Here is a 24,813-nt window from a genome sequence, read left to right as displayed (position 1 = left end):
CGAGTTTACTCGAGTAATTAATATAACGACTTGTGACTCGAGTCCAACTTGAACTGAAATGACTTATGGCTTGACATGGGGAAATAATGACTTGTAATAGGGATAAAAATCGTTGTCTTTAACAATTTAAAGAATGTTTTGGAGTAGAGCAGCTGTAATACGTTTCATTAGATCAGCTACAATCAGCCGTGACAAGGGAAAAGGACATTAGCAAGAATCACTCCTTTTTCAATCTTCAATCTTACTATGACTCCATTCGAACTTAAAATTATAACTCGTCAACAAATCCTTAAGGTTACTCTACGTCTTTTATGAGCACACACAAATGTTCAATCATGTTTTGGATATAATTGAATGTTGTATAAAAAGAAGTCCACTACTCAGAAGTTAAATAATAAGGAAAACAGCTGAGAAAAAGAAAATTCATTCTTCAGTTTATCAATGCCAAAACAAACGGCCAAATAAAAAAGTTACTACATAGGGATAATAATAATATTAAAAGAAAGAATAAATACGTGCTAAATTGTGAGTAAGTACTTCAGTAAATACACTTTTAGTTTCTTACTAGCTCTGCCTCTCAATCTGTACTCAACTTGTGTAAGTAAGTCCCATGATCTCGGATCCCACTTTTCATATTTTAAATAAAATCGAGTAAAAACTTATCCTTTATTCAATTGCTGATATAGTTTCCAAATGTGATGAATACAACGAACATAGATAATGGTTTTGTTATTTTTTTATAAAATAATAAAAATGAATTATGATCAAATGACATAGGTTTTATGCATAATATTACATATTTCGATTCAAGACTTTGCAAATTATATGAAACTTGTTAGTAAAATTATTCCATAACATTTGAGCATATATAGTGTGTTTATCTTGCCATTTTGCTGACATAAACACATTTGAAATAAATAAAAATATTTCAGTTGTTGGTAAATAAATCAATTACATAATTAATTTAAGCAATTATAATATAATTTCGTACGTTTTAAATTTGTCTGTGTAATAAAGAAAGACTACTTAATTAAACTTTGTGCATCATATCATACTTAGAAAAGAAAGGAACTAACTAAATTAAAATATACAATATATTTTTTTCATTGAATGCCATTAATTATTATCTCAATTATTTATAACTATTACTCTTAAAGGATTACTTGGCGTTGCTCAGGCCCAATAAGGGAGCTGGAAATCACATTGACAATGGTCAATGTTATATTTCTTAATATTTAGAACCCTTTGGTATGGACGACCATTATTTAAGTGGCGCTCGTATAATATACTGTATAAGATGTGATGATAACAAGAAATAATAATGCAAAAGAAATAGAAGGAAGGGAGAAAATGTGATTTTATTTTTCTAGCTATTTTTGATTCATAAGACAGAAAAGGATATTCTGGTAATAATTAATTTTACCACTTTTTCTAAAAAAATTCACAAAAACAGGACATGTTATTATTACTTAGAATCTTTAGTTTATTTAAAACAGATATTAAATAAAGGTTAATGCATCAGTAAAGCCGATATAGCCTCTTAAACATGTCAAAGGATAAAATTGTATCATAGGAAATAATTCATATTGAGGTTGATATGGTTAGGTTCTTAACCGGCTTATCTGAAATGAAGTTCTTACTTTATAATCTTGTTGAATTATTTGGCACCATCATTCTATAGATAAGTTATATTAATATTATCACAAGTTCTCTGATTTCATCTTCATCTCTTAGCAATATCTCTGAGATCCAACCTTCAGAACATGGAAATGTTAATGTAACATTTCGCCATGTAGATGTGGAAGATGCACAAAGAATTAAACGATTCCTCGAAAATAGTTGTTCTTGTTTTTTGGGAGCTTTGAATACTTTTTAAAAATAAAACTCCTTGTTTTAATAAGTTTACCCATGAAGACGTTTCTTATTGGCGAGATCAATGCATAGAAATGTCTTCCATTTCTCCATTGAGTTATAAAGCCTATGTGTTTGGACATTTTGCTGAATAAGGAAGATCAAATTCCAAATTAGTAAACGGAGAGTTCGTCTGACAACTTTTTCTTTCCTTTTGGGCATAAAAAGATCTACAGTTTAGAGACTCATTATTTAAAGAATGGGTTCAAACATAAACATCATAAATTGACTTGATCTAATAACCTGCACAATCGAAATATAAATGAAAGGAGCGAAGTTATTAATCATTTTCTGAAGAACGTAATGAAGGATCATGGTATTTCAGTACCAGAAAGAGTTACATCTCATTTTAATCTCAAAGCCATACGTTTCCCAAAATGTATATAATAAATATAAACAATCATGTTTGGATAAGAATGCGATTTATATTACATTAGATAAACTTTCATTTGTCATTGAGAATCTGTGTGTCCCGAGTCGGGTATAGTGGGAAGGCACAGCGATGTTTGTCATATATGTTATGATAATTCTCAAGAATTAATCTTGTTATTCAGAGAATCTCTACAAACTAACCCTTTAGTTAATAAGAAATTGAATGACAAAGAAAGTATTTAGGAGCACTTGCACCATGTCTAAACTGAACATATAAATTACGATTGCAGGGTCGAATATGGCAAAAATTATTAAGAATTTGTTACTTTATTAACTATGGACTTTTCTGAAGCTAAATCAATTCCTTTCACATTCAATACAATTGGGAAAAAATTATTTTATTTCTCTATATAAAGTTAATCTTTTTACTATTGAGAATGAAGGCTTAGGAACATCCAATATATACAGGGGTGACTGTAAGTTTTAAACCTTTTTAAATTTTATATATTGAGGGATGGATTGGTTGTAGCGAAAAAAACTTTAACTAAATATTTTAGAAAATTTATTAAATTTTATTCCATATTTTGTAAATTATTCAATATAACTACCTCCTTTATTGACTACCTTCCTTAGACGTGATTGAAATGCTTCACATACTGCACACACCATAGATTTGGGAAGTTTCGTCCATTCCATCTGAATTGAGCAACGGAGATCTTCCAAATTTAAATATTGACGAGTTTTTACCTTCGACTCAATATAACTCGAGTTAAGGTTTGGACACGAAGGAGGCAATATAAATTTGTCCCAAAGAGGAATATTTGATTTAAGCCACTCTTAGCATTAAATGTATTGGAGTTCCATCTTGCTGAAAGATCACCTTAATCGTTTTAGATGAGGCTCCAAGACATGAAATACGAAGGTCCTCCGGAATGAAATTCAAAGGAAGCTTATCTCCTTTACTTGAAATCCCTGCCCAAACAAAAAGAGATAGACTATTAACACGTTTCGGAATTGTTCTTTGTTTTAAGGATACATAGAGCAGATAATGAGGGCAAGATTAAGTCGTTTTGACGCTTGAATTTTGGATCAATGTCTCATTTCTTCTCATCCAATAAGACAATATTTCCTCTCCACGTGCAAAGTTCTAATAACGTTTTATTTCTTTGAATCCGTTTCATCCGTGCATCTTCTGTGAGACCGTAAAAAACTTCAAAGAAAACATCCCTCTGTCCTTATGAATGATTTAATACATCGAAATCCTTGACACGTTGATCTCCTTGATACGTTGATATCTTTAGTCATTTTTGCACTTGCTCTGTTGGTGTTTCTGAATACCTTTAATTTAACTTTCCGTACATTATTCGGGTTGCCAGTGGACCTTATGCGTCTACTTCTTAATTTATCATCAAATTTTTGAGTCTCTCGAACCTTTTTGACGTTAAATTTAACAGAACTGAGACTGATTGAAGGTCTCAAATCTTATAAATTGGAAGGAATTAATGTTCTAGCAAGATGAAGACTCTACTGATAATCTTGACTAATATATTTTTAAAGGTCTTCTTTTTATTTCAGAAGAGAAGGAATTAACTCAGATAGCATAACAACCAATTCTAGGTAGTATATTTTCCCTGCTAAAATTTTTCGCGCCAAATCTTGGAGGCTCAAGACTTTTGGACAACCCTGTATTTGTTTGATGATGTTGAACTGGTACATTTGGATTTTTAACGTTCTCAGTTTACATAATCTTATTCTAAAATATTTATTGGAAATATGTAAGAAAGGGTCAAATTGTGCAACATCTCTCTTATTCCATGAACCACAGGGTATAAGTTCAATTCTGCGTCTGGAAATTCAATATGATGATTTTGCATAAAAAAAATTTATTAGATTTTTAAATTTTTCCACATTCCACATTTGATTTTCCTTAATAGAGATCAGAATAAGAATTACATTATAATGTTGCTTGTGGCATATATTATTGGTTAAATATGGTTTATTTGATGAAATTTTTATTCATTTTCTTGCTGAAAATCATTCAAAGTTTTTGCCAGACCGCAGCTTCGGTGTCATTTCAAAATCGTACTATAATCTTCAAAAATTGGGAGCACTTTGAATTTTCAAGGAGAGACCAAATAAAATTAAAGGTGTTATAAATCTTTCTGTAATTCCAGATATGTTTAGTGTAATAAAATCTCTCCAAATTTGGAGTGACGGGCAACTCACAAACGCATGCATAACTATGTTGAATATTTTGCTGCAATATCCGAGGATATCTGAAATTGAGTAATAAATCCCTACCTCATCCTTAATTCTAATATGTTCAAGATCATTAACCGTGATTATATTCTTGGATAATGCTGTCCATTCCAACTTTTTTGGTTCTATGAGGTTTTTAAAGAAAAACTTCTTAGTACTATTCGGACGGACAATGTCAATAGCAGAATAAGATAAAAAGACTGGTTCCCCTTTCCAAATGATCCTCTGGACAGCTGGCCAAGAATGAGAGAATTCATAAATTTCGTCATTAATTAAATCCGTTCCCAGCATTAACCAATTGTAGGCAGGATGGAACTAAGTAGATGCACACTAGTTTCTTAAAATGTCAATTAGAATCTTTTGATAAATTTTCTTAATAATTCTAGAGAGCAAAGACAACGCTCCTCCTAACTGACTCTTGGGTCTTTTTAAGAAGTTTATGTAGCTTCTATGAAAAAGCTTATTGAGCCAGCAATTTTCTTCGTCAATGAACTTCTTGGCTAACCATGGAATAGACATTGAATAATTTTGACGGATTTTTGGCACGGTTCCAGATAATATTCTTCGCTTCATACAATGCAATTGTAACGTATCCAAGATACACCCTTGCAGTACCAATGCTTGTAGCAGCAGGTGACACGGGCTTTCATGTGTTTCTGCTTGTATTAATTGTAATGGAGCTAAGTGGGAGAATTGTGACCAGGAGAAATTTCATCGGACGAAGAGAGTGTTGGAAATGACGAAGAAGCAGATAGAAATATATTTGATATCTTTGAAGTTTAAAATCTTCATCAATCAAAATTTTTCAATTTTTTCGGGTTTTTTTTCGAGTACCAGAATATGTATATATAAGATATGGTACTTTTTTTGAAAAATTTCATGATCATAGCATTGCCGGTTCAGGTTTTAAGAGGGATATTGGAGGGTGGAGGACAATGGAAAAAGTGAGTTTTTATAAAATTTTACAGAAATACCCACTTTACTCTAACTGCAATAATTTTTTTTGCCCATAACCGATCAAAGAGGATTTTGGATATTTTAATTTACTTAAAATTGCACTTTTTTTTGATACCAAATTTGTTAATTTTTTTCCAGGTTGACCATTTTTTATTGCTTATATGACTATACTATAGTGTCTCGTCACAGAAATCGGAGCCCAAAAAATTGTTTATACTTTTTACTTCCATCCTTGTAATTGTCAGCCTTCTTAAAATCTTTCCCATCTATTAAATAAGGGCAACCTATCAATACTGCAGTTATGAATTGTAGTTTTGTCTAAGACAAAAAGGTTATCATTTCCTACAAGTTATTTCTTGATCTTAGACAGCAATACTTTACTTTGCGACTTCAATGATTTGGTCATGTGGCAGTGAGAAAGAATTGGAGTTCCAGTATAAAGTTCCATAAATTTTACAATATTTGGATGACTATTCATATGGAGTGGGGCATTGTAGGAGACATGCTTCTTGTTCATATCTGACATAAAGTTAAAAGCATCAAGTCTTGATTCAATTATATTCTTTGAATAACGCTTCCAAATATTATCATGAATATGACTTTTATTATGCTGTTGAAATTCGAATTTTCTAAAGGCTTACCTCCTAAAATCATGACAAAATTATGGAAATCTTTCTATAAATTTAAACTTTTTTCCCTTAATTATCGGCAAAAAAGAATGTTTATTGACATGGTAATTTAATATTGTAATACGTATATCAATGATCCATATCGTCAACTCTTCTTATGCCTTTATTGAGAGTAATTGCAGAACTGGCTCATTTTCTTCATATTTGATCATTTAATAAAGGCGGGTTACCACAACTATCGAGATTTTGCCCTTTAGTTACTCATATGCTTCCAATTTTTTTTTTTTTTTTTGCATTTGCTCTTCTCTAAGCAAGGTTCATTTTAAATCACAGAACCTCTTGATTTTGATATAAATAATTGTTGAGATTGGAAGATTATAATATAAAAATTCATTAAAAATACATAGTTTATTGGTCTATCCCAAACTTATACACGTATATTTACATAATCTTGATAGATGTGGTAACACGCCTTAAGTCATTCAACCTTAATAAAAACTGAGTAAAATAATGGATTTGTGTTTACTTTCTTTCTAACCCTCTCAGGGCTACTCCAATGAGATGTTATACTATGAAATCTCATTGACTGCTCACAGCTCATGTAATAAAACGTCATGACAGTTGATCTTCTTTTCTCCAAAAAAATATCTTCAAATTGTCAGGGTTACCACATTAAATTCGGTTTCTTTTCTTTTATACATATTTTATATATATATCACTAGAAACAAGGGTGCAACCTTACTTGTTTGTTGTCTTCCTTTGTGCTGGTGGGTGAACGTAAAATAGTTATAATCAGATACGAATATTATATATCGTGAAAAGTGTCAGCGGCTTTTTGCAGTTGGTAATCTTTATAATACTAGAAGCTGTCATCATTATTTTTTTCCTTCTTGAGGAGAAAAGGAGTGATAGTCCATCCCGGAACTGTGTTGCCTTTCTCATCTTTGGATCTGTCTATATATATAATTGTATCAAGTTGTTCAACTTGACGGTTGTCGACCCAGATACGATTGCCGGTGATATAGTCACTTACTTTATTCAATTCAACTTGATCATCTATTTTATCGTAAAGGAAACGATGCCCACTACGCCTTGGAAGATCACCGATGCCATCTCAGGTGTATCAGAGAAAATAACTTGTTCTCCGTGTAAACTTCGTTGCTTGCGCTTGTATATACAGGTCGAAGGGAGTAATTCCCAACACTGTCTCTATTCCCGTTGTTGGTGTTGATCGGAGGTTATGAGTCATGCCTAAGAGTGTTTTTCGCCAAATTAGGGTAATTTTCCTTATTCCACCTTTATTTGCAATAAAAGTGTGGCCCCATACAAGATACTATAGGTGATGATGGGTCTGATCATGACTTCATAGAGCCAAAGAACTTTATCTGAGGGTAACCCCAACTTTTGCCCTATGACTGTCTTTGCCATGTTCAATATACGGGAACGCTTCCCAGCTTTTTCTTTTAGGTGTTCGGTCCAAGCGAGTCCTTGACCAAACACCACAGCTAGGTACTTCATTTGCGTTGCTTATTTTATAGCTTTTTTATCCATATGTAATTGTGGAAAGTATTTAGATCTTAATTTATATTTTTTTCATAGCACTTTATATTAGGTGAATTAAAGGTGATCCCATTATTTTTTACCATTCCAGAACCAATTTATAGCATCCTGTATCCCATTGACAAGGATACTAGGATGTTTACCACTTACTAATAGAAGGATTTGATCTGTATAACTTCAAAAATCTGCATAATTAGTTATATCAACGCAGTTTATATAACAAAAACGTTTCAATGACTTAGGATTCGATAGATAAATAATAATTTCTTGATCAATACGACCAACTCTCTTCATTAATTAGTTCAGAGCATTACCATTATAGGAAAAAATACCAATGATATATACTGGGTCGTTTTCATCTTATTTGACAAAGAGTTCATCCTTGATAAACACAAAGTAAGATAATGTCTTAATATTGAACTAATATTTAATACTAATACATACCATAGAAAAACCGTTCCTCCCTATACACCATTGATAGACACGAATTTGGATTGGAAATTTGCGTGAGTTTATGAAAGAAGCAGAGTAACACTGAGGATATGTTTTGGAGTTATAAGTGTTAGTCTTCGTTGGACTCAGATTTTAATTGAGGATATTCATCGGAGTAATTTTTGTCTATGAGTATGTTTTTATTTCTTCCTATGTATATATGGAGTAGGACTTGTGTTTTCTTTCTTTCCAACTCTCTCAGGGCTTCTCAAAGCTAATATAATAAACCGCCATGACAGCTAAGCTGCTCTACTCTAAATTATTCTTCAAATTGTGAGTGCTACCACGTTAATTTTCGTTTTTTGTAAAAAACATACACATACTGGGGGGAGGGGAATATAATATTAACCACTGGTTATAATACATTAAAAGTTAATAATTCAACACGAATAAAGGTTAAATTAATTGTTTAAAAAAAAAAAAAAAATTGTACTATTAATATTAAAAAGTATTATAATTGTCTTCTAAACATATTAGAACCTAAACCAGATCAATTAAATCCTCCATTAATTTAATTACGAATTATTTATTTATTTAAATTGAAAGGTGAACATCTACATAGTTATTTATAAATAAATTGAGTTTCAGATAAATAAAGTATATTTTTTTTTGGAATGGAGATGCTATTGTTATTCGCCCTTAAATTGTATTTGTTGTCAAATGATTTTAAGTTGTAATTCATTTGCATTTACATACATATTTATGTCTATTTATGTTACTCATAAATGTCTACATGCAATACTTTAAAACTAACATAAATCGTAGAATTGCACTTAATATCTAATTTTTTCATCAATAAATGAAATAAGTCAAGGAGAGACCGGTTCAAGTTTCAGCAGTTTTTGTTTCTACTTCAATTTTCCGCAGCTGATTTGAATTTAACACAATATATTAACATATGTTTGATTAGTATTATAATTCGGTGAAAATCACTGTGATAACCCTCTTCCGGATCCTGTTCGTCTAAACAAATTGTTTACTCGGAAGCATAAATATATAAAATAGTAATAAAAATGTGAGAGAAATTATAGCACTATTTACGACACAACCCCTTGTATTCAGCATTACAAATATTTCAAATTTCTCTTCAATAAGAGAGTTTTGAATTCTGATAAAATTATATGAAAATAGTTAATAAATCAAATTAAATAGGTTACAATAAAAACAATACGGAAACTGACCACATAATAATATACAATTGTTATGTAAATTTTGTGTCTGTAGCCTCTGTTATGTTTGAAAAAAAGGGGTTGTTGCAATTATCCGCCACATCCCTTACAATTTAATATAAGTAAAATATCAGCATTTATAAATATTACTTGCATATTGTATATATGCATTTTTTTAAAAGTATATAGATACATGATGTAGAATATCATTTGATAACTGCTGTATCACAGAACAATCGTTTTTTAAATTTTAACCTTCTTTCAAGGTTTTCTTTCTGTGTTTTTTAACCTATTACGATGGGTTAGTTAATATAGCACCACACATACATAAATATAAATATCTACATGCAACATTTATTAATTAATTTATGTTTATTTGTTAGGAATACTTCACTGGATATTATATAAAAAAGAAGAGTATGAATTATTTTCTCAAGAGTCTAGGTAGAATCAAGAGGGTTGTTTAATTGAAAATTATGCCTTCCAGCATGCAATACCTCGTTAAATATAAGGTCTACATATCAAATTTGCCATCAATGAAAGCTAGAACAAATGTTTATCTGCCTCTTTTCTTCGTCATATTCTATGATAGACCCAAATCAATCATGGAGCACAGATACAAAAACCCAGTATCCATCTAATTTAGAGAGGAACAGCTAGGGAAGGTTGAAAGGTGACAATGACATCCACTTTATCAGGTGCACCTCTCAGTTAAGACGTTGCAAATGTATAAGGCAAATGTGAAATTCAACATTAGGCTACATCTATATTGCTTCTATAATTATCTCAAATAATAGTAATTATATTATAAACTTTTTTTTTCATGATTTTTTTAAAATTCTGAGCTGTTGCCATTATTATTTAGTTCTTGAGGAGTTAACTTTAATTTATACTATTTAAATATATATTGTAACCCTGATTGAACATTAGTAAGTGTTTATTAAAGACGAAGAATAAAGTGGAAATTTTTTTGCTGAGTTATGTTTGGAGTCAAGGTAGAATTGAGCATCGACAACGGAGTAATTCTTGCATATACCCTTTTTTATTTCATTTTCCCCCTCTTCCCTCGTCCTATCTGACTACAGCTGAACTAATGAAACGATATGCAGCTAAACTACTCTCAAAAAAACATTCTTACTATGTTGATTTTCGGTTTCTTTTTTTTACATGCTCAAAATACACTTCTTTTTCATCATTATTCAAAATTCCTAAGAAATGCATTCGTTCATTCCTCTAAATGTTAGTTTCTTTGCTTAAAAAAAGAGCAAATATCTAAATTTTTAAAAATTGAAATATCTCGGTGATACAAAATCTGAGACAAATCACATTGCGTCTATATTTCTACCTTACATTTTTACAAATATCCCCTTTAATTTGATTGATTTTACCCTCTACTTATTATTATATTCTTTCTTGAAATTTGGTTCAAATAAGCACAAAATGAATCTATGTGAATATTTTTATATAGCTTAACGTAGACGGGATAGCCACCTCCCCCCTAAAGCCACGGAAACCTCAATTAAATGGGGCAACCCGTGTAACATAAATACCCTTAAGACTGGGATATATTTGCATCTTCTAAAATCACATCTTTCACAACAAAAATTTATAAAACCAATACAAGGTCAAAACAGTCTATAAAAATAACAACTGCAATTTAAAAAAACTTCATAAAAATAGTCAGTTTTCTTAACGGCTTCAATGTAGAAGTAAAATTTCTTTTTTATGAGGCCGAGAATTCCACATTTTCCTCCTTATTCTCTCCAGGGCATCACACTCTACGACAAATTCTTAAAATTTGGTTCATATAATTACAAAATGAATCTATTTGAATATGCTTATATAACTTTAAGTTTGAATGCAATAGTTATACAATAAATATGTTTGTCTCCAAATCATGTATTTCTTCTTACATCTATGTATAAATGCTAATAACACTTGTGATAAGTTAATTAGTTATCTATAGTTGTACCTGGGATCTTTTAGGATTTCTTTTGAAATATAATTAAAATCCCTAAAATATAAAATAACTAAATCCCAGAACTTTTTCTAACTTTGTTAAATAATTATTGCCTTTAATGGATTAAATAAACTTATGTGGAAAACTGATTGACTATAATAATAGTCTGTTAATATAGTTCTTTTAATGATGTCAATTGTTTTACAATATAGATTTATTTGTGCTTTGAAGAATTGTGTGCCTATTTATATTTTATTTAACAAATAACAATCAATGATCGAAATACTTTTTTCCACTTCAACTCGAGATAAAATATAATATCTATACATCATTAATTGTAATTTCTTTTTGGTTTCGTTTTTAGATATAATAATTAATAATAATCCATAATGAGTGGGAAACCATAAATGATATTTTTATTTTTAAAATTAATGGTACTAATACGATGAAACAATACGTGTATTTCGTTTTATGAAAAAGTGACACAAAATATATATCTGATATCCATATCAAGGAAACTATATATAATTATTAAGTATATAAATAAACAGGGGATGCAGTTTTATATTTAACTCTATGTTACTTCTTTTCAAACTAAAACACAAGTACTACCTTGGGGGGTTTATTTCAATATTTAAATTGAATTTTTAGCATATAAAACTTTACTTTTAGTTGTTCCAAAATATGATATTATAAGCAATACTGAGCACTTTGAATATTTTTATACAACATATAATATACTTGTGAATTCATAATGTGAAATATTATTTGTAGAAAAGAATATTACACTCTTTAGACTTGAGAGGATATATTGTTTCTAAATTTATCTCCAATTGTAATAAAGTAGACATATTTTATACAGTATAATAGATCTTTTTTCATATTCATTGTTATAGTATGTAGATTAGGTTGCATCAGACCCCCCTCAAAAATAATGCCTTTGTGGTATGATAAAAATGTATTACCTACAATAAAATGCACCGTATGAAATATTTAAAATTCCAATAAATTTTACCGGTGCCACATAAAGCATATTGAAATGAGAATACTATAATTTAGGGTTATATTACTATGGCAAGCAACACTAAACATTCAATATTGTTTTTTTCAATAATTATGTGTTTAATATTATTGTTGTTAACTTGCACTATATATAGAATATTGTTTATTTTAATTTTAGTTAGTAATAAATACATAATTACTAATCTAGAAATATTGTTTTGATGGCTTAAGACAGCCAAGTGAAATAAATTGTATCACTTCAGTGGGAAACTATTGGGTACTTAGATGCATCAAGTTCCCCATGATTTTATAAAAGTTTTAATTTCGTTATGGTGGTATAGCAAAAGTGTTTTACCTCATAAAAAATAATGCTGTAGAAATTTCATACATTTTGGTTAACATTTACTGGCCCCACCTCATTGTTAATAAATGGGAATATTACAAGATTTATGTCCATAAACTAAAGGAATGAGACAAAAGAAATTTAAACCATAATAAATGTATTTCCCGTTTATACTTTCTTGCACAATACACTATACATCAATCAGTATTATTTGTTTTCGATGTTAATAAAAAATACTAGAATTTCGTTTTTGATAGTCAAAGTCCGAAATAAACAATTCAAACGTAAATACATAATTGACAAGGTAATAATCATCACAACTACTATGTTTACTCAATATTAGCATTCTCTTGCATAATCCTATCTGTTTTTAACTTGCAAAAATATTTTTCCAGTAAAAACTTCCATTTGAATGATGAACGATATGGAGTGGAATATTGCAAATCCCTTGCAAATTGGGTTTTTTAGTAAAATTGGAATGTTCAAAATTGGAATTAATTATATGAATTGTATGCAGTTCCAAATTCCTTTTGTGAATGTGACTTTTACGGTATTGTTCTACTTTGAACATTTTCAGGACTATTGTTCCATAATTACAAAGACGTTATGCCAAAAATCTAGAATCCTCGTCGTAACTCCATATATTTTTAGTACCATTATCAGTAATCCATGATTTTAAATTATTTCTAAAAGACATTTTCTTTTCTTATGATTTTACACAACTTTAGAACCATATTGAATTATTGTACTTACAAAACCAAATCTAAAGTTTTTATCTAAACTTTATCTCAAACTTAATCACGACGCAACTTAACACGTTCCTAATTGTTCCACGTTATTAAAATAATCAATACGTAGTTCGTAGTTAAAGGAATTTTGACATGTTTTCTCCTCAAGAATGAAAAAATGATGATAACGGCTTCTAGTATTATAAGGATTACCTACTACAAAAAGCTGCTCACGCTTTTGAGGACATATAATATTCAGGTCTGATTATACCCATCTTCCCATCAAAGTTATTTAGATTTTTACCAATCCGTTTTTCACTATCAATATAAACTGACTTTTCTATATATCAATTCGAAGAACCTTTTTCGAAATTGTCAATGTCTAAGATAGTGGACCCTTCAGTGCTCATTAAGGAGCTCAGTGGCACGAAAATTTGGACTTATGTCCCTGAAACAAAGAATTTGCTTTGCAACTTTAGCGCTGCAGCCAACAGGAAGTGTGCCCTAGAACAGCATGAGTAGTGCATGAGACAAAGCTACACAGAAGGTGCTCAACTTCATCCCCTCCAACGGTAATAGCGATGGGGTCTTCAATAATGACCTAGTGAAGGCCTTAGTCTCTGCTAATATCCCCCTTGCCAAGATGCACAATAAGGAGAAACATTGTAAACAGTGGATTTGGGTAGCTATGTAAAATCAATAATCTCATTGGTTGTGCACCCTGCATGGAGGCACACAATAATGGCCGTACAACGTTCGTATTTAGATGATATCTAAAGAATTTTGTGACACGGTTTTGTCAGTTGAATTTGATGAGCAAAATTTGGATAACATAGATTTCAGGGTTGCCAATACTTTGAGTTATAAACTTGTTCCAAATTTAAAATCCTTACTCTGTCAATATATATTCTAGCGCCCCGGAGCTAAAAATTTGCTTCTTATGGCATTAACACTGTCTTTCTTCTTCACTAACTCAATTTTCGAATAGTCAAATTCATCCATATTAGAAATAAGTGACATCATTTGAAGATTTTTGAAAATTTCTTTTATTGTAAATACTTTCAATGTCATTCCTGTCTTTTACACTGTACTTTTCTTACTTTTTTGTGAAGAGTACAACCGTATGGGAAAAAAAATATTCGTTTATTCCCTACTTTTGGACCACATTTTGTTGGAAGAGAACATCCTAAAAAATAAATCAACTGAGTTCATAAATTAAAAAAAAAACTAACTTAACTATACACTTTTAAAGGTAATAAATAAATACAGCCATAAAATATACAGATTTAATAAAAGAATAAAAATACCATATATATATATATATATTTATTATGTATTCCGATTATGCTAAATATAGAAGTCTAGGATGGGGTTTTGATTCAGGATTAATTCTACTTAAAACATTTATGAAAATAAATATTAAACTTCGAAAGGTTTGGTATATATATATGTACTAACCGTAGAAATATTAAGTGCTGATACTTCCATCTTTTTGTCCGCGAGTGCGACTACCTCCTTCACGTTATCTGTCGACGTCGAGACCACTGTCCGACTTCCGTATGTAAAGTTGAACAAACAATGTCTGTAAAATATTGTTATCGGTGGAGGTTGTGCCCACCACCCGACGCAGTAGTTGAGAAGGCTTTTTGTCTTCTAATTCCTCTATTACTAGGAATTGTTGCTATAGTCGCTGCTCGGATACCGAAAGACGATCAATGAGAGGAGAGCGATATGGAGAGAAAATATTTGAAGCGTCCTCTATGTCATAACATACCTATATAGTAATCCATGGAAAAAGAAAAGAATAGTAAAAAGAATAGAAACAAAAACATCACCTTAATTAAGGGATGTGTCGACTTGATTCGTATTCACTACATACACGGTTGTTCATAAATTTTATACCTCTCATTCTACATCGTCATTATTTTGGCACCAAATCAATCAATTGAGAATCTTTTTAGCTGACATTGAAAAGAAATTCAATCCTCATCAAAAGGTATTATTAGAGTCAAAATTTTTTTGACTCCCTCAGTCGTCATGCACCACTTACATAAAGTCGAAGTTTTTCTTAAGTATGGAAAAAGGTCAATTCAAATTTATCGACTTCAATCCAGAAAAATAAGCTTAAGTTCAATTAAATATAGAATTAAGAAACACTGCAATACCAGACGTGTCAATTATAGATCAATATCTGGTCCCCCAGGGACTGAAGGAAACCAGAAGAACATAGATTTACTTCGACTAAAGATTTATCGGAATCTGTAAAGATTGATGTCAAATATGAGTGATTAAATAGGAATTATAATGTTGTCATCACATAGAATTGTCCATGAGCATTGGAAAATGATGCATCATAAGTTACAGTATGGTCCAAACCTCAATGTCAGTACCAGAGTGAAGATAGTCAAACGTTGTCGAGAACTTTTACAAGTTTCTACGCCGAAGACAAAAATTGTTTTCAGTGATGAAAAAAGCGGGATTTGAACCAAAATATCAATAGACAAAATGATAGGATTTAGTCTAGGTCTAATGTTTTGTCTCAACCATTGATTCCCTTAATTAAAAACCACAAAAACTATTAATTTACACCTCTTCTCAATAATGAAATAATTTACGCTAAACAATTGGAAGATTTGAATGAATTTATTACATTACACCAAAATAAAGCATTAAATCGGAAGTTTTATTTATATGATCTTATTAAAAATTTATTATATATAGCAAGGCCAATACAACTACCTACTACTCTAATCCTTTTTTCTAAAGTAATTTATAAATATTGATTTTATTTTGTTATGATAAATTTTTTATCAAAATCTGTATGAGATATTTGACATCACAAAATTTGGTAAAGGTCAACCATACTTTTTCATAACAGAATTGCAAAACTCAATAGCTATCCAATGATGTATAATTATGATATATAAATATGTATCCATCAGATAAGTGATTTACGATTAACAATCCGAAAAGCAATAGCATTCAAGACAATTTTTGACCAAATTCATCATGAAAAGGAGCTCAGAATACAAAGCTGGATTAAATTACAGATATTAAATTTTATTTTTAATCCAATCATACCTTAGGTATGGTATATTATAATATATTAAAAGGGGTCTTAGATGCTCAAGGAAGCAATCTAACTTTTGGACCAATGATTCACTTTTACAGCACGTGGGTTTATCATAGGTATAGTTGATAATATTGTAGAGAAAAACGCGTGCAAGGAGGAGGGGGAAAAAAAAGACATACGGTATCATTGTTTAAAATACTGATGTGATTATCATCTGCCTGCTTTATTATGATTTTTGAGGGTATAACGAATGTATTTATTAGCAAAATGTTTAATGAAATAATCTACGTATAATTGACTTCGACGTTTTTTTATCCGTTACAGTAGATTTGAAAACGTCACACTCCATGAAATTATAATTCATTATGAACCTTATTCTCAGAATAATAGCTAATGAAACGACAAAGTAGAGTATTTGAAATATATTTGAAGCTCAAAGTTTAAAAAAGAAGGCTTTAATTAAATATAATCTACATACTAAAAAATAAACCATTAAACATTTAAGTTAAATATACAAAATTAAACAATTAAAATCATATAACTATTAAAAATAATAAATTATAAATACAGAATATCGAAATAATAGATTGATCCAGATAATTTTTTCTTGTTTTAACATCGGAATTCAGTTAAATATGTCATAACTTTAGGTTGCAATACACAAGCGAGACGTGGAGTTTAATCAAAAAGATAATCACCCCTCTTCTTCATGTGGAAGTTGCTATATACAATTGTGCACAGGATAGATATATCTCTACTGATGAGATCTAACTAATTATTAATAATAAAGTAAATGTCAAAATCATAAAATTAGACAATAAATATATTAATAAAAAAATGTTAGAAATACATTCATCGTAAAGATTTAGAGCAAAAGCCAATTATGTAGTAATGTCCGGCGATATTACTCCCTATTAAGAGCATCAAAAAAGATTTCCCCCCGTTATTTAGGTATGCTTATATAAGAACATACTATTATCATGAAGGATATACACAATTGTTAGTTATAATGCAACACCCAATGTAACTACCCTCGTTGTTGTGACCATTTAAACAGTTGTTTTGTCTTTTATGAGTTTTCTGAACACCAATTCTTGGAGCCCATCAACCATAGCTAAGCCTTAAGTGATAAAAAAGTAATATTTATTGACTATGTAATATTGGAAAACCTAATTATCATACCCAAGTCTTAAAGCGAAGTAAGTAGTCTCAGACAAACTAGTTGCAAACCATCCAAAGCTACTACCCCCGTTGTTGTGACCATTTAAGCAGTTGTTTTTGCCCTTTACTGAGTTGTGTATCATAATTCTTGATATGTTTAGCTAAAATAGAATCATATTTTATGGTTAGATTTAAAAAAAAATTGAATACTTACTGTGAGATAGTACAAAATTCAGAGTTCCATTTCGATATTCGTAAATACTTTTTACTGATAACTTGATCATCATTTGGTGTGGATGACTCAAAACATTTTTATATGTATTTCTATATATGACATCACTACCAACATCCTCCATTAATTTAATGATGGTTCCTCGGGAATGGATAGGTTTACCCGTGTATTTCTCCATAAATTTTTTGAACGTAGATGATTAGCAATGGATAAGGTTATATTACATGCAATAAGGATCGTTGTGAGATCAAAGTTAAAGTCTGACTTGATGTATTTATCGTCAAATTGATTTTATAGATGAATATCCATACTCTTGTTATGAGATGAGGATAATGAGTGGCGTGTAATTCTGGACAGGGGACTAAAGGCACATTTATATCGACAAATCCGACAAACCATCTGTTTCTCATCCGGTAAGTATTTTCCAAATTCCCGGGCCTCCATTTTCATAAATCCAGACAGAAGGCGACGTCATTTTGGGGATTTTATTCAGTTCTCTATCGACTATCACCATCTCATATTATATTAATATTGAATAATAAAGGCGGGAATGATAACGATAATGATTACCTATGATTAAGGGTGATAATTTTGGTAAGAATAGAAAAGCGTGCGAGGAGAAAAGAAGAATTACTTATGGCATCATTGATTAAATAATATACATCTTCTTCTATCAATCATGAACGTTATCATTCCCGCCTTTATTATTCAATATTAATATAATATGAGATGGTTATTTGGATCAATCTATAATTTCAATATTCTGTATTTATAATTTATTGTTATTAGTTATATGATTCCAATTGTTTAAGGTTGTATATTTAACATAAATGTATGATGGTATATTTTTTATTATGTAGATTATATTTAATTAAAGCCTTCTTTTTTAAACCTGGAACTTCAAATATATTTTGAAATACTCTACTTTGTCGTTTCATTAGCTATTATTCTAAGAATAAGGTTAATAATGAATTACAGTTTCATGGAGTGTGACGTTTTCAAATCTACTGTAACGGATAAAAAATGTATAAGTCAATTATACGTAGTATATCTTCATTAAACATTTTGCTAATAAATACTTTCGTTATATCCTCAAAAATCATAATGAAGCAGGCAGATGATAATCACATCAGTATTTTAAACAATTATACCATATGTCTTACAAGCGGTTCACTAGCATAAGCCTTGGGGCAGGGTGCATTACGATTTATTTGAAGGGGGCTTTGATACTCAAAATAGTCTTGATAGGGTTTGATTCACCTAAGGGACCAGCTTACCACCTGCACAGGTATATCTTGTAAAAATAAAATGGAGTCTCTTGTTACAAATTCTTATAATACTATAGTTTGATTTTCTGAATAAAATATAAATTGACTAATCTTTTAATATAATGGCTCAAATTGCCACTTGAAATATTTTAATGGGCTGCAGAACTTATTAAGTTAAATTTCTTGAAAAATGTCAATATAAAACAATACTATTAAATGAAAAATGTTATGTAGATTGTGGATGCCTTATTTTTTCTATGATTTTGACATTTGTATAAAAAAACAACAACAAAAAAACCTAATCCCTTGTTTTATGTATTTAAAAGCAATTCTTATATTTGTTTGTATTATTGTTGCAATAGTGCTGTATTAATGCATGGGTTTCACAACAATAGAAAGTATATCATTAATAAATATACTACTACAATTCAAAACTCCTATAAGGCATATTGCCTTTCACTTGGTACAAAAAAAGTTGTATTTTTTAAATAGTGGGCTTCACTTAACCCTTTGCTAATATTTTTTTTTGATTCAGTAATTAGAGTATACATTGAAAATTATAAATAGTATAAAAATATTCAAAAATAAAACTGTCTTCTCCTGGATTGGATGAAAAAAGGGAAAGGTGGGTTATTTAGTGGTTATGGATTTGTATAATACATTAGGGGGGTAGGTTTTTTAACTTTTTTAAAATTTAGATTAAGTTTAATGCGAAAACGTTGTCACGTGATATGAAAACAACATTCTCAAAAATTTCATTGTACTAGGATGTCATCTATAAGTCGCACATCTAGGGCAAAGTTTGAAAAAGAAAAATGGAAAACTAATTAATTTTATTTTTATAAAATAATTTTAATAGACATTTTTTAGTATATAAAATCTTTATTAATGGACTAAATAAATAATTTTTACCTTTTTTCAAACTTTTACCGAGATGTGCAACCTAAAGAAGACATCCTAGAGTAATAAAATTTTAAGCATACTGTTTTCTTACCACATGAAAACTTTTCTGCACTAGTTGTAATATAAATTTGAAAAAGCTGAACTAACAAACCGCCCTAATATAAATATATACAGACATATTGTATCGATTTTCAGATGTCACTGTGTAAATATGTACCAACATATTTACATGAAAGAAGTTGTTTAATCGTTACAGAAAAAGAAACAGAAGAAAAAGAAAAAAAAATCACTATTTTGATAGTTTCTCCTCAACACATACATAGGAAGATAACTAATCAAAATAATAATAAAAGAACAAACGTCCCCACATTGTTGCAATTTTGGGTCAAACTCCCACATGAAGAAAGAAAAAAAATCAAAATTTAGAAAATATTACAAAAAATGATGTAAGTCTATTTATTGAACAATACTTTAATTAGTAAATTAATTAATATAATATTTAATCAATATTATATTTAATCATCTTGCTTTTACATAATTATTACCTTGAGCGTGCTTTTTCATTGTATAATTAACGTTATTCTTAATTAGAGTGACATTATTCATTGTTAAATTACCCTATGTAGAACTAGTAATAAATTTGATTTCTTAAAATTGGTGCACAAATATGAATTGGTTTTTTATTACAAACATAAATATATATATATATAGAAACTTTAGGGTAGAAAAAAGATATTTCGATAAATTGTTATGATATTTTTTAAAGACATACTAAATCCTTTCAAAAAAACATTTTTGTCGGACTTGATTGAAATAAAATAACTTTAGTAGGTCCAAAAGAATATGTAAAATCCATAAATTTCATGAAACAGAATATAAGTGTGACAATACTGAACAATTTATGGAAATTTATCTTATTTGGAACATCATAAACATGGTTGACGCACAGATTTCTTAAATAAATTGTGTCTAGAAGCATTATAATTAAAAATAATCTACACTCCAAGAATATTTCTGGAAGGCGGGTTACCACATTTCCTACGTATATACGTATAAAAACATATAATATCTGGAGAAAAGGTGCTCTACGGATCCTTCCTTTAATCAACTAACAAGAGTTAATATATATATATATATATATATACATATACGTTTACATGATTAGTAGATGGGGTAATCCGTCTGTAGTGGGTGGGTAATTTCAATAGAATTTCTATTGGAAAAGCCACACACCATATATTGAAAAACCCCCACACTTTAATATGAGGCTATTAATGAGTATGTTAGAATGCCCAATAATTCACACGAAGAGCTATTTTCAACATTTCTACGAAAGATTATTTTACTTTAATTTAATTTCCTCGCTCTTTTTTAAATTGTTATCTTTTTTCAAAAGTTTAAAATTCATACTTTTTTTGCTATTATTAATGCAAATTAATGAGGCAAAATATAAATATAACCATTTTTGGTCAATCATAGTCCACCATGTAAAAATATTCTAGAAGCTGCCAATTTGGAGTTTTATTGAGAAAAAAGGTAGGGCAAAATATTAACATTTATTTAACATGATTTATTGCTAAAGAAAAATTGAAGTATATATTGCAAATAAATTTACCAATAGGTAAGAAAAGAAAATTTAAATTAAGTGTATGTAATTGTAATAAATATTTTAGCTCCTTTTGCAAATTGGTTTTTCCCTCAAAAAAATATAATTTGCTATACCTATATATTGGAAGTTGATGTTAGAGTTTTAAAAAAAATCGGGTTTTCTATTTGAAGGGATTTTAAAACTACATAAATCTCTTAAAACGAAATGCCTCCTATTGAGATTCTTTCAGTGTGTTAAAAAATATTATTTAAGTGCTAATGTAACATACTTAAATAATAATAGTACTGGGAAGAAAAGATCCAAGACATGTAGTTTTTAACACTTATTAAGTGAAGGGTATTTCCTACTCTACTCTAAATAATTTTCTATACAATTATTTTAAAAATATCAATTTATAATCATTTTTAACAAATCATGTATTCAATGTTATACTATATAGGCAATCAAAACCATATAGAAGGTTTGTTTGTAACTAAATTTCCTCTGACAAAGAGGAAGTCACTTGCTACTTTCTACTATGACTTATTAATCTACATACTTATAAAAAATAAAATGCCCATTTTATTTCAGTCAGTCAGTCTATGAAATGTGATTCTTGAGCTTTATATGAACACATGGCTCAAAACTTGGATCGACCAAAATCAACTAAACAGTTCAAGAAGAAAAAGAATGGTAAGAGCTAAAAAATTCCTGTTTTTACATTTTTTATCATAACCAGCAACAATTTTCTTTCCAAATATCTGTGCCCTTAAATAAACGATTGATGAAAGCAAGCTAGAAAATGGATATAAAAAGTAATACAAAATTAAATTTGAAATATGGAAATATTATTGACAATTAAAAAAAAATTATTATAGCAGGCCCCTTTTTCCAATTAAAAAAAATCAATGCTCAAATGCCTATTATAGTCTCATTATTCTATGAATCAATTTAAATTCGAATAAAATAAGAATTTAAAATCATCTTTTTAAAATATCTCAGCTTATAAATCAAATTTCTTTATGTTTCTCAGCCAGCAATGCTTGTCTATATTTCAATTTAATAGTAAGATGAAAATGAAATTATTGAAATAAATACTCACTCATATAAATATATTAGGGTGATGCATCTGCTCCAACATGATCAAAACCAATGGATCCTAATTTTGATACTGCAACTAGGTAATAGAACACAAACATAACATTTTAGCAAATTTGGCTATCGTTTATCTCTTTTACAATTACAATAGAAGAACATAGTAAAAGAAGTTTCTATGTTACATTTTGGCAAAATTGAGTTTATTGCATTCCTTAAGTTGTTGGTATGTACTGTTTAATTTCCAAGTGGTTTATTTCAAAATTTAAACAAGATAGGGTCAAGTGGTCACACCTCCAAATTCACACCTAGCACTTTTGTGGTGAAAGATGTTCCTATTTGCAGCCATTGTCTTATCTGTCTTAGACACCCAATCAGTATATATAGCACGTCACATGACTGGTTCACTGTACACACAAACAAATATACAGACTTAAGTAATATACAGACTCCATTTAAGGTTAGGTATGTGAAACACCCGCTTACTGACATAATGGAAGACGATGGGACACCAGTAGTAAAGGTAGAATACTACAAACGCACACTTGAATCCATCATCAAGGCACCTCCTAATATTGCTGCAACTCGTGGGATCAACTTACTGAGATCCAAACCACCTATGGTTAGGCAGAGCATGATAGGAAAGAAAATATGCTCCTGAAGTGGTGCATCAAATTTCTCAGTATCAAGAATGCAATTTCCAAAATGAATCTGAAAGACGCCCATCATGACTTCCTCCCCATTAAGGTTACAAAGCTCGGAGATGTTAAAGCCCTTCTCTTTTGTGTAACTTTTTATGACAACTTGAGAAGAATTAGCAAGACAACGAAGAACGGGGATGAGTAACACTGTCAACACTTATAACAAACATTAATAGAATGAACCTTTAAGCCCGTAATTGAAATAGAAATGAATATTGACGTTACTGCAGTACTATAGAAAGGGCCAACTGATTGTGGTGATGATTTATAATTTTGGGTGGAACTGCAACACTCTAAATGGGGTTATTTTCTGTATATGTTAGAATATAAATACCATATTTACGTTATGAATTTATATTTATATTATATTAGACGCTTAATTAGTAAAAAAAAAAAAAAAAAAATACAAGACTTTATTTATTTTATTTACTGACGTTTAATAACATTTATTTTATTTAATAAATAGTCTAGGAGCGAGCATTTATTGCTCTTTATAATTAAGAAAATTAGCGTCACAGAAAAGTTATCAAATATCATTTTTTTTTTTTGTTTTTGTTTGATTTAAATACGTGTTTTTAAAATAACGCAAAGCAAAAAGTTTTGCTTCATACATGTTTAGAAATTGTGATTGAGGATGAGGTTAACGTTAACAAAATTTAGTATTTTTGTTGTAACACAGAAAAAAACTAAAATTTAATCAAAGGGATAGGATAAACAAGAGTTCGTGCAAAAATATAATTTTTTTTTTTTCAAAAATACTGAATTGTAGATTGGCTTTATATAAGGACTATCCATTTTTAAAACATGTAAGTAAAGTTTAACAACTAAAAAAACACCAATATAATTTCAGTTTGATTTCACCAATGAGAGGAAGCAAGTTTATCATCCCAAATATGATGAGTCTTTGTAATAGCTGTGTTAATAATCTCCCTTTTTAATAATTTTCCTGCTATTATACCTAAGAACTCTTATTAATTTAAAAAAAAAGTCATACTGAAACGGCTATTATAACTTCATTATTCTAGAAATCAATTTAACTTGGTAAATAAGAATTTGGAATAATATGTTGCAAATCAAGTGAATACTATTTAAATATCTAAGTATATAAATTATAATTATGATATTGTCAATCTAGCATTACATAAAAAGTACATAATGCTGTACATAAAAAGGACATTCATAGAGGGTTTTACAGCCGCTCTCTTTTATACCATTGAGTGGCAAAAAATTGAAAAAATTGAATTTTACTATTATGGAAAATTTAGATTACTAAGACAAATTAAAGTTAATAACCTTGATAAAGACCCGAACAGCTTTGCAAATAACCAGTCGACCCCCGATTTCACCATATGGCCGCCAATATAGTTTCCAGATATTTATATATTTGTACTTGAATTTAACTACAAACAA

The 24,813-nt window shown here is 29.6% G+C and overlaps 1 protein-coding gene and 1 long non-coding RNA gene across 4 annotated transcripts in view; one reads left to right on the top strand and one right to left on the bottom strand.

The window, feature by feature from the left end:
* LOC121117545 (uncharacterized) overlaps positions 1 to 24,813 on the top strand; it is a 51,229-nt gene that overhangs the window by 10,033 nt on the left and 16,383 nt on the right. Inside the window, exons 1-2 of one of the 3 annotated variants that reach the window (XM_071888520.1) lie at positions 20,312 to 20,465; positions 22,199 to 22,300. In XM_071888520.1, the coding sequence (XP_071744621.1) occupies positions 22,243 to 22,300 (58 nt within the window). In that variant the 5' untranslated portion in view covers positions 20,312 to 20,465; positions 22,199 to 22,242. Of the gene's footprint in view, positions 1 to 20,311; positions 20,466 to 22,198; positions 22,301 to 24,813 lie in introns of those variants that run through there. The other 2 variants (XM_071888518.1, XM_071888519.1) reach the window with 2 other exon arrangements.
* Positions 17,261 to 18,407, bottom strand: LOC139905400 (uncharacterized). The gene is made up of 3 exons (XR_011780105.1): positions 17,831 to 18,407; positions 17,638 to 17,777; positions 17,261 to 17,575 (listed from the first exon to the last, which is right to left on the bottom strand). It is a non-coding gene; the product is annotated as an uncharacterized lncRNA (long non-coding RNA).

This window comes from Lepeophtheirus salmonis, chromosome 5 (assembly GCF_016086655.4).
Source record: "Lepeophtheirus salmonis chromosome 5, UVic_Lsal_1.4, whole genome shotgun sequence".
Lineage (NCBI taxonomy): Eukaryota > Metazoa > Arthropoda > Copepoda > Siphonostomatoida > Caligidae > Lepeophtheirus > Lepeophtheirus salmonis.
This window is presented reverse-complemented; position numbering and strand designations above follow the sequence as displayed.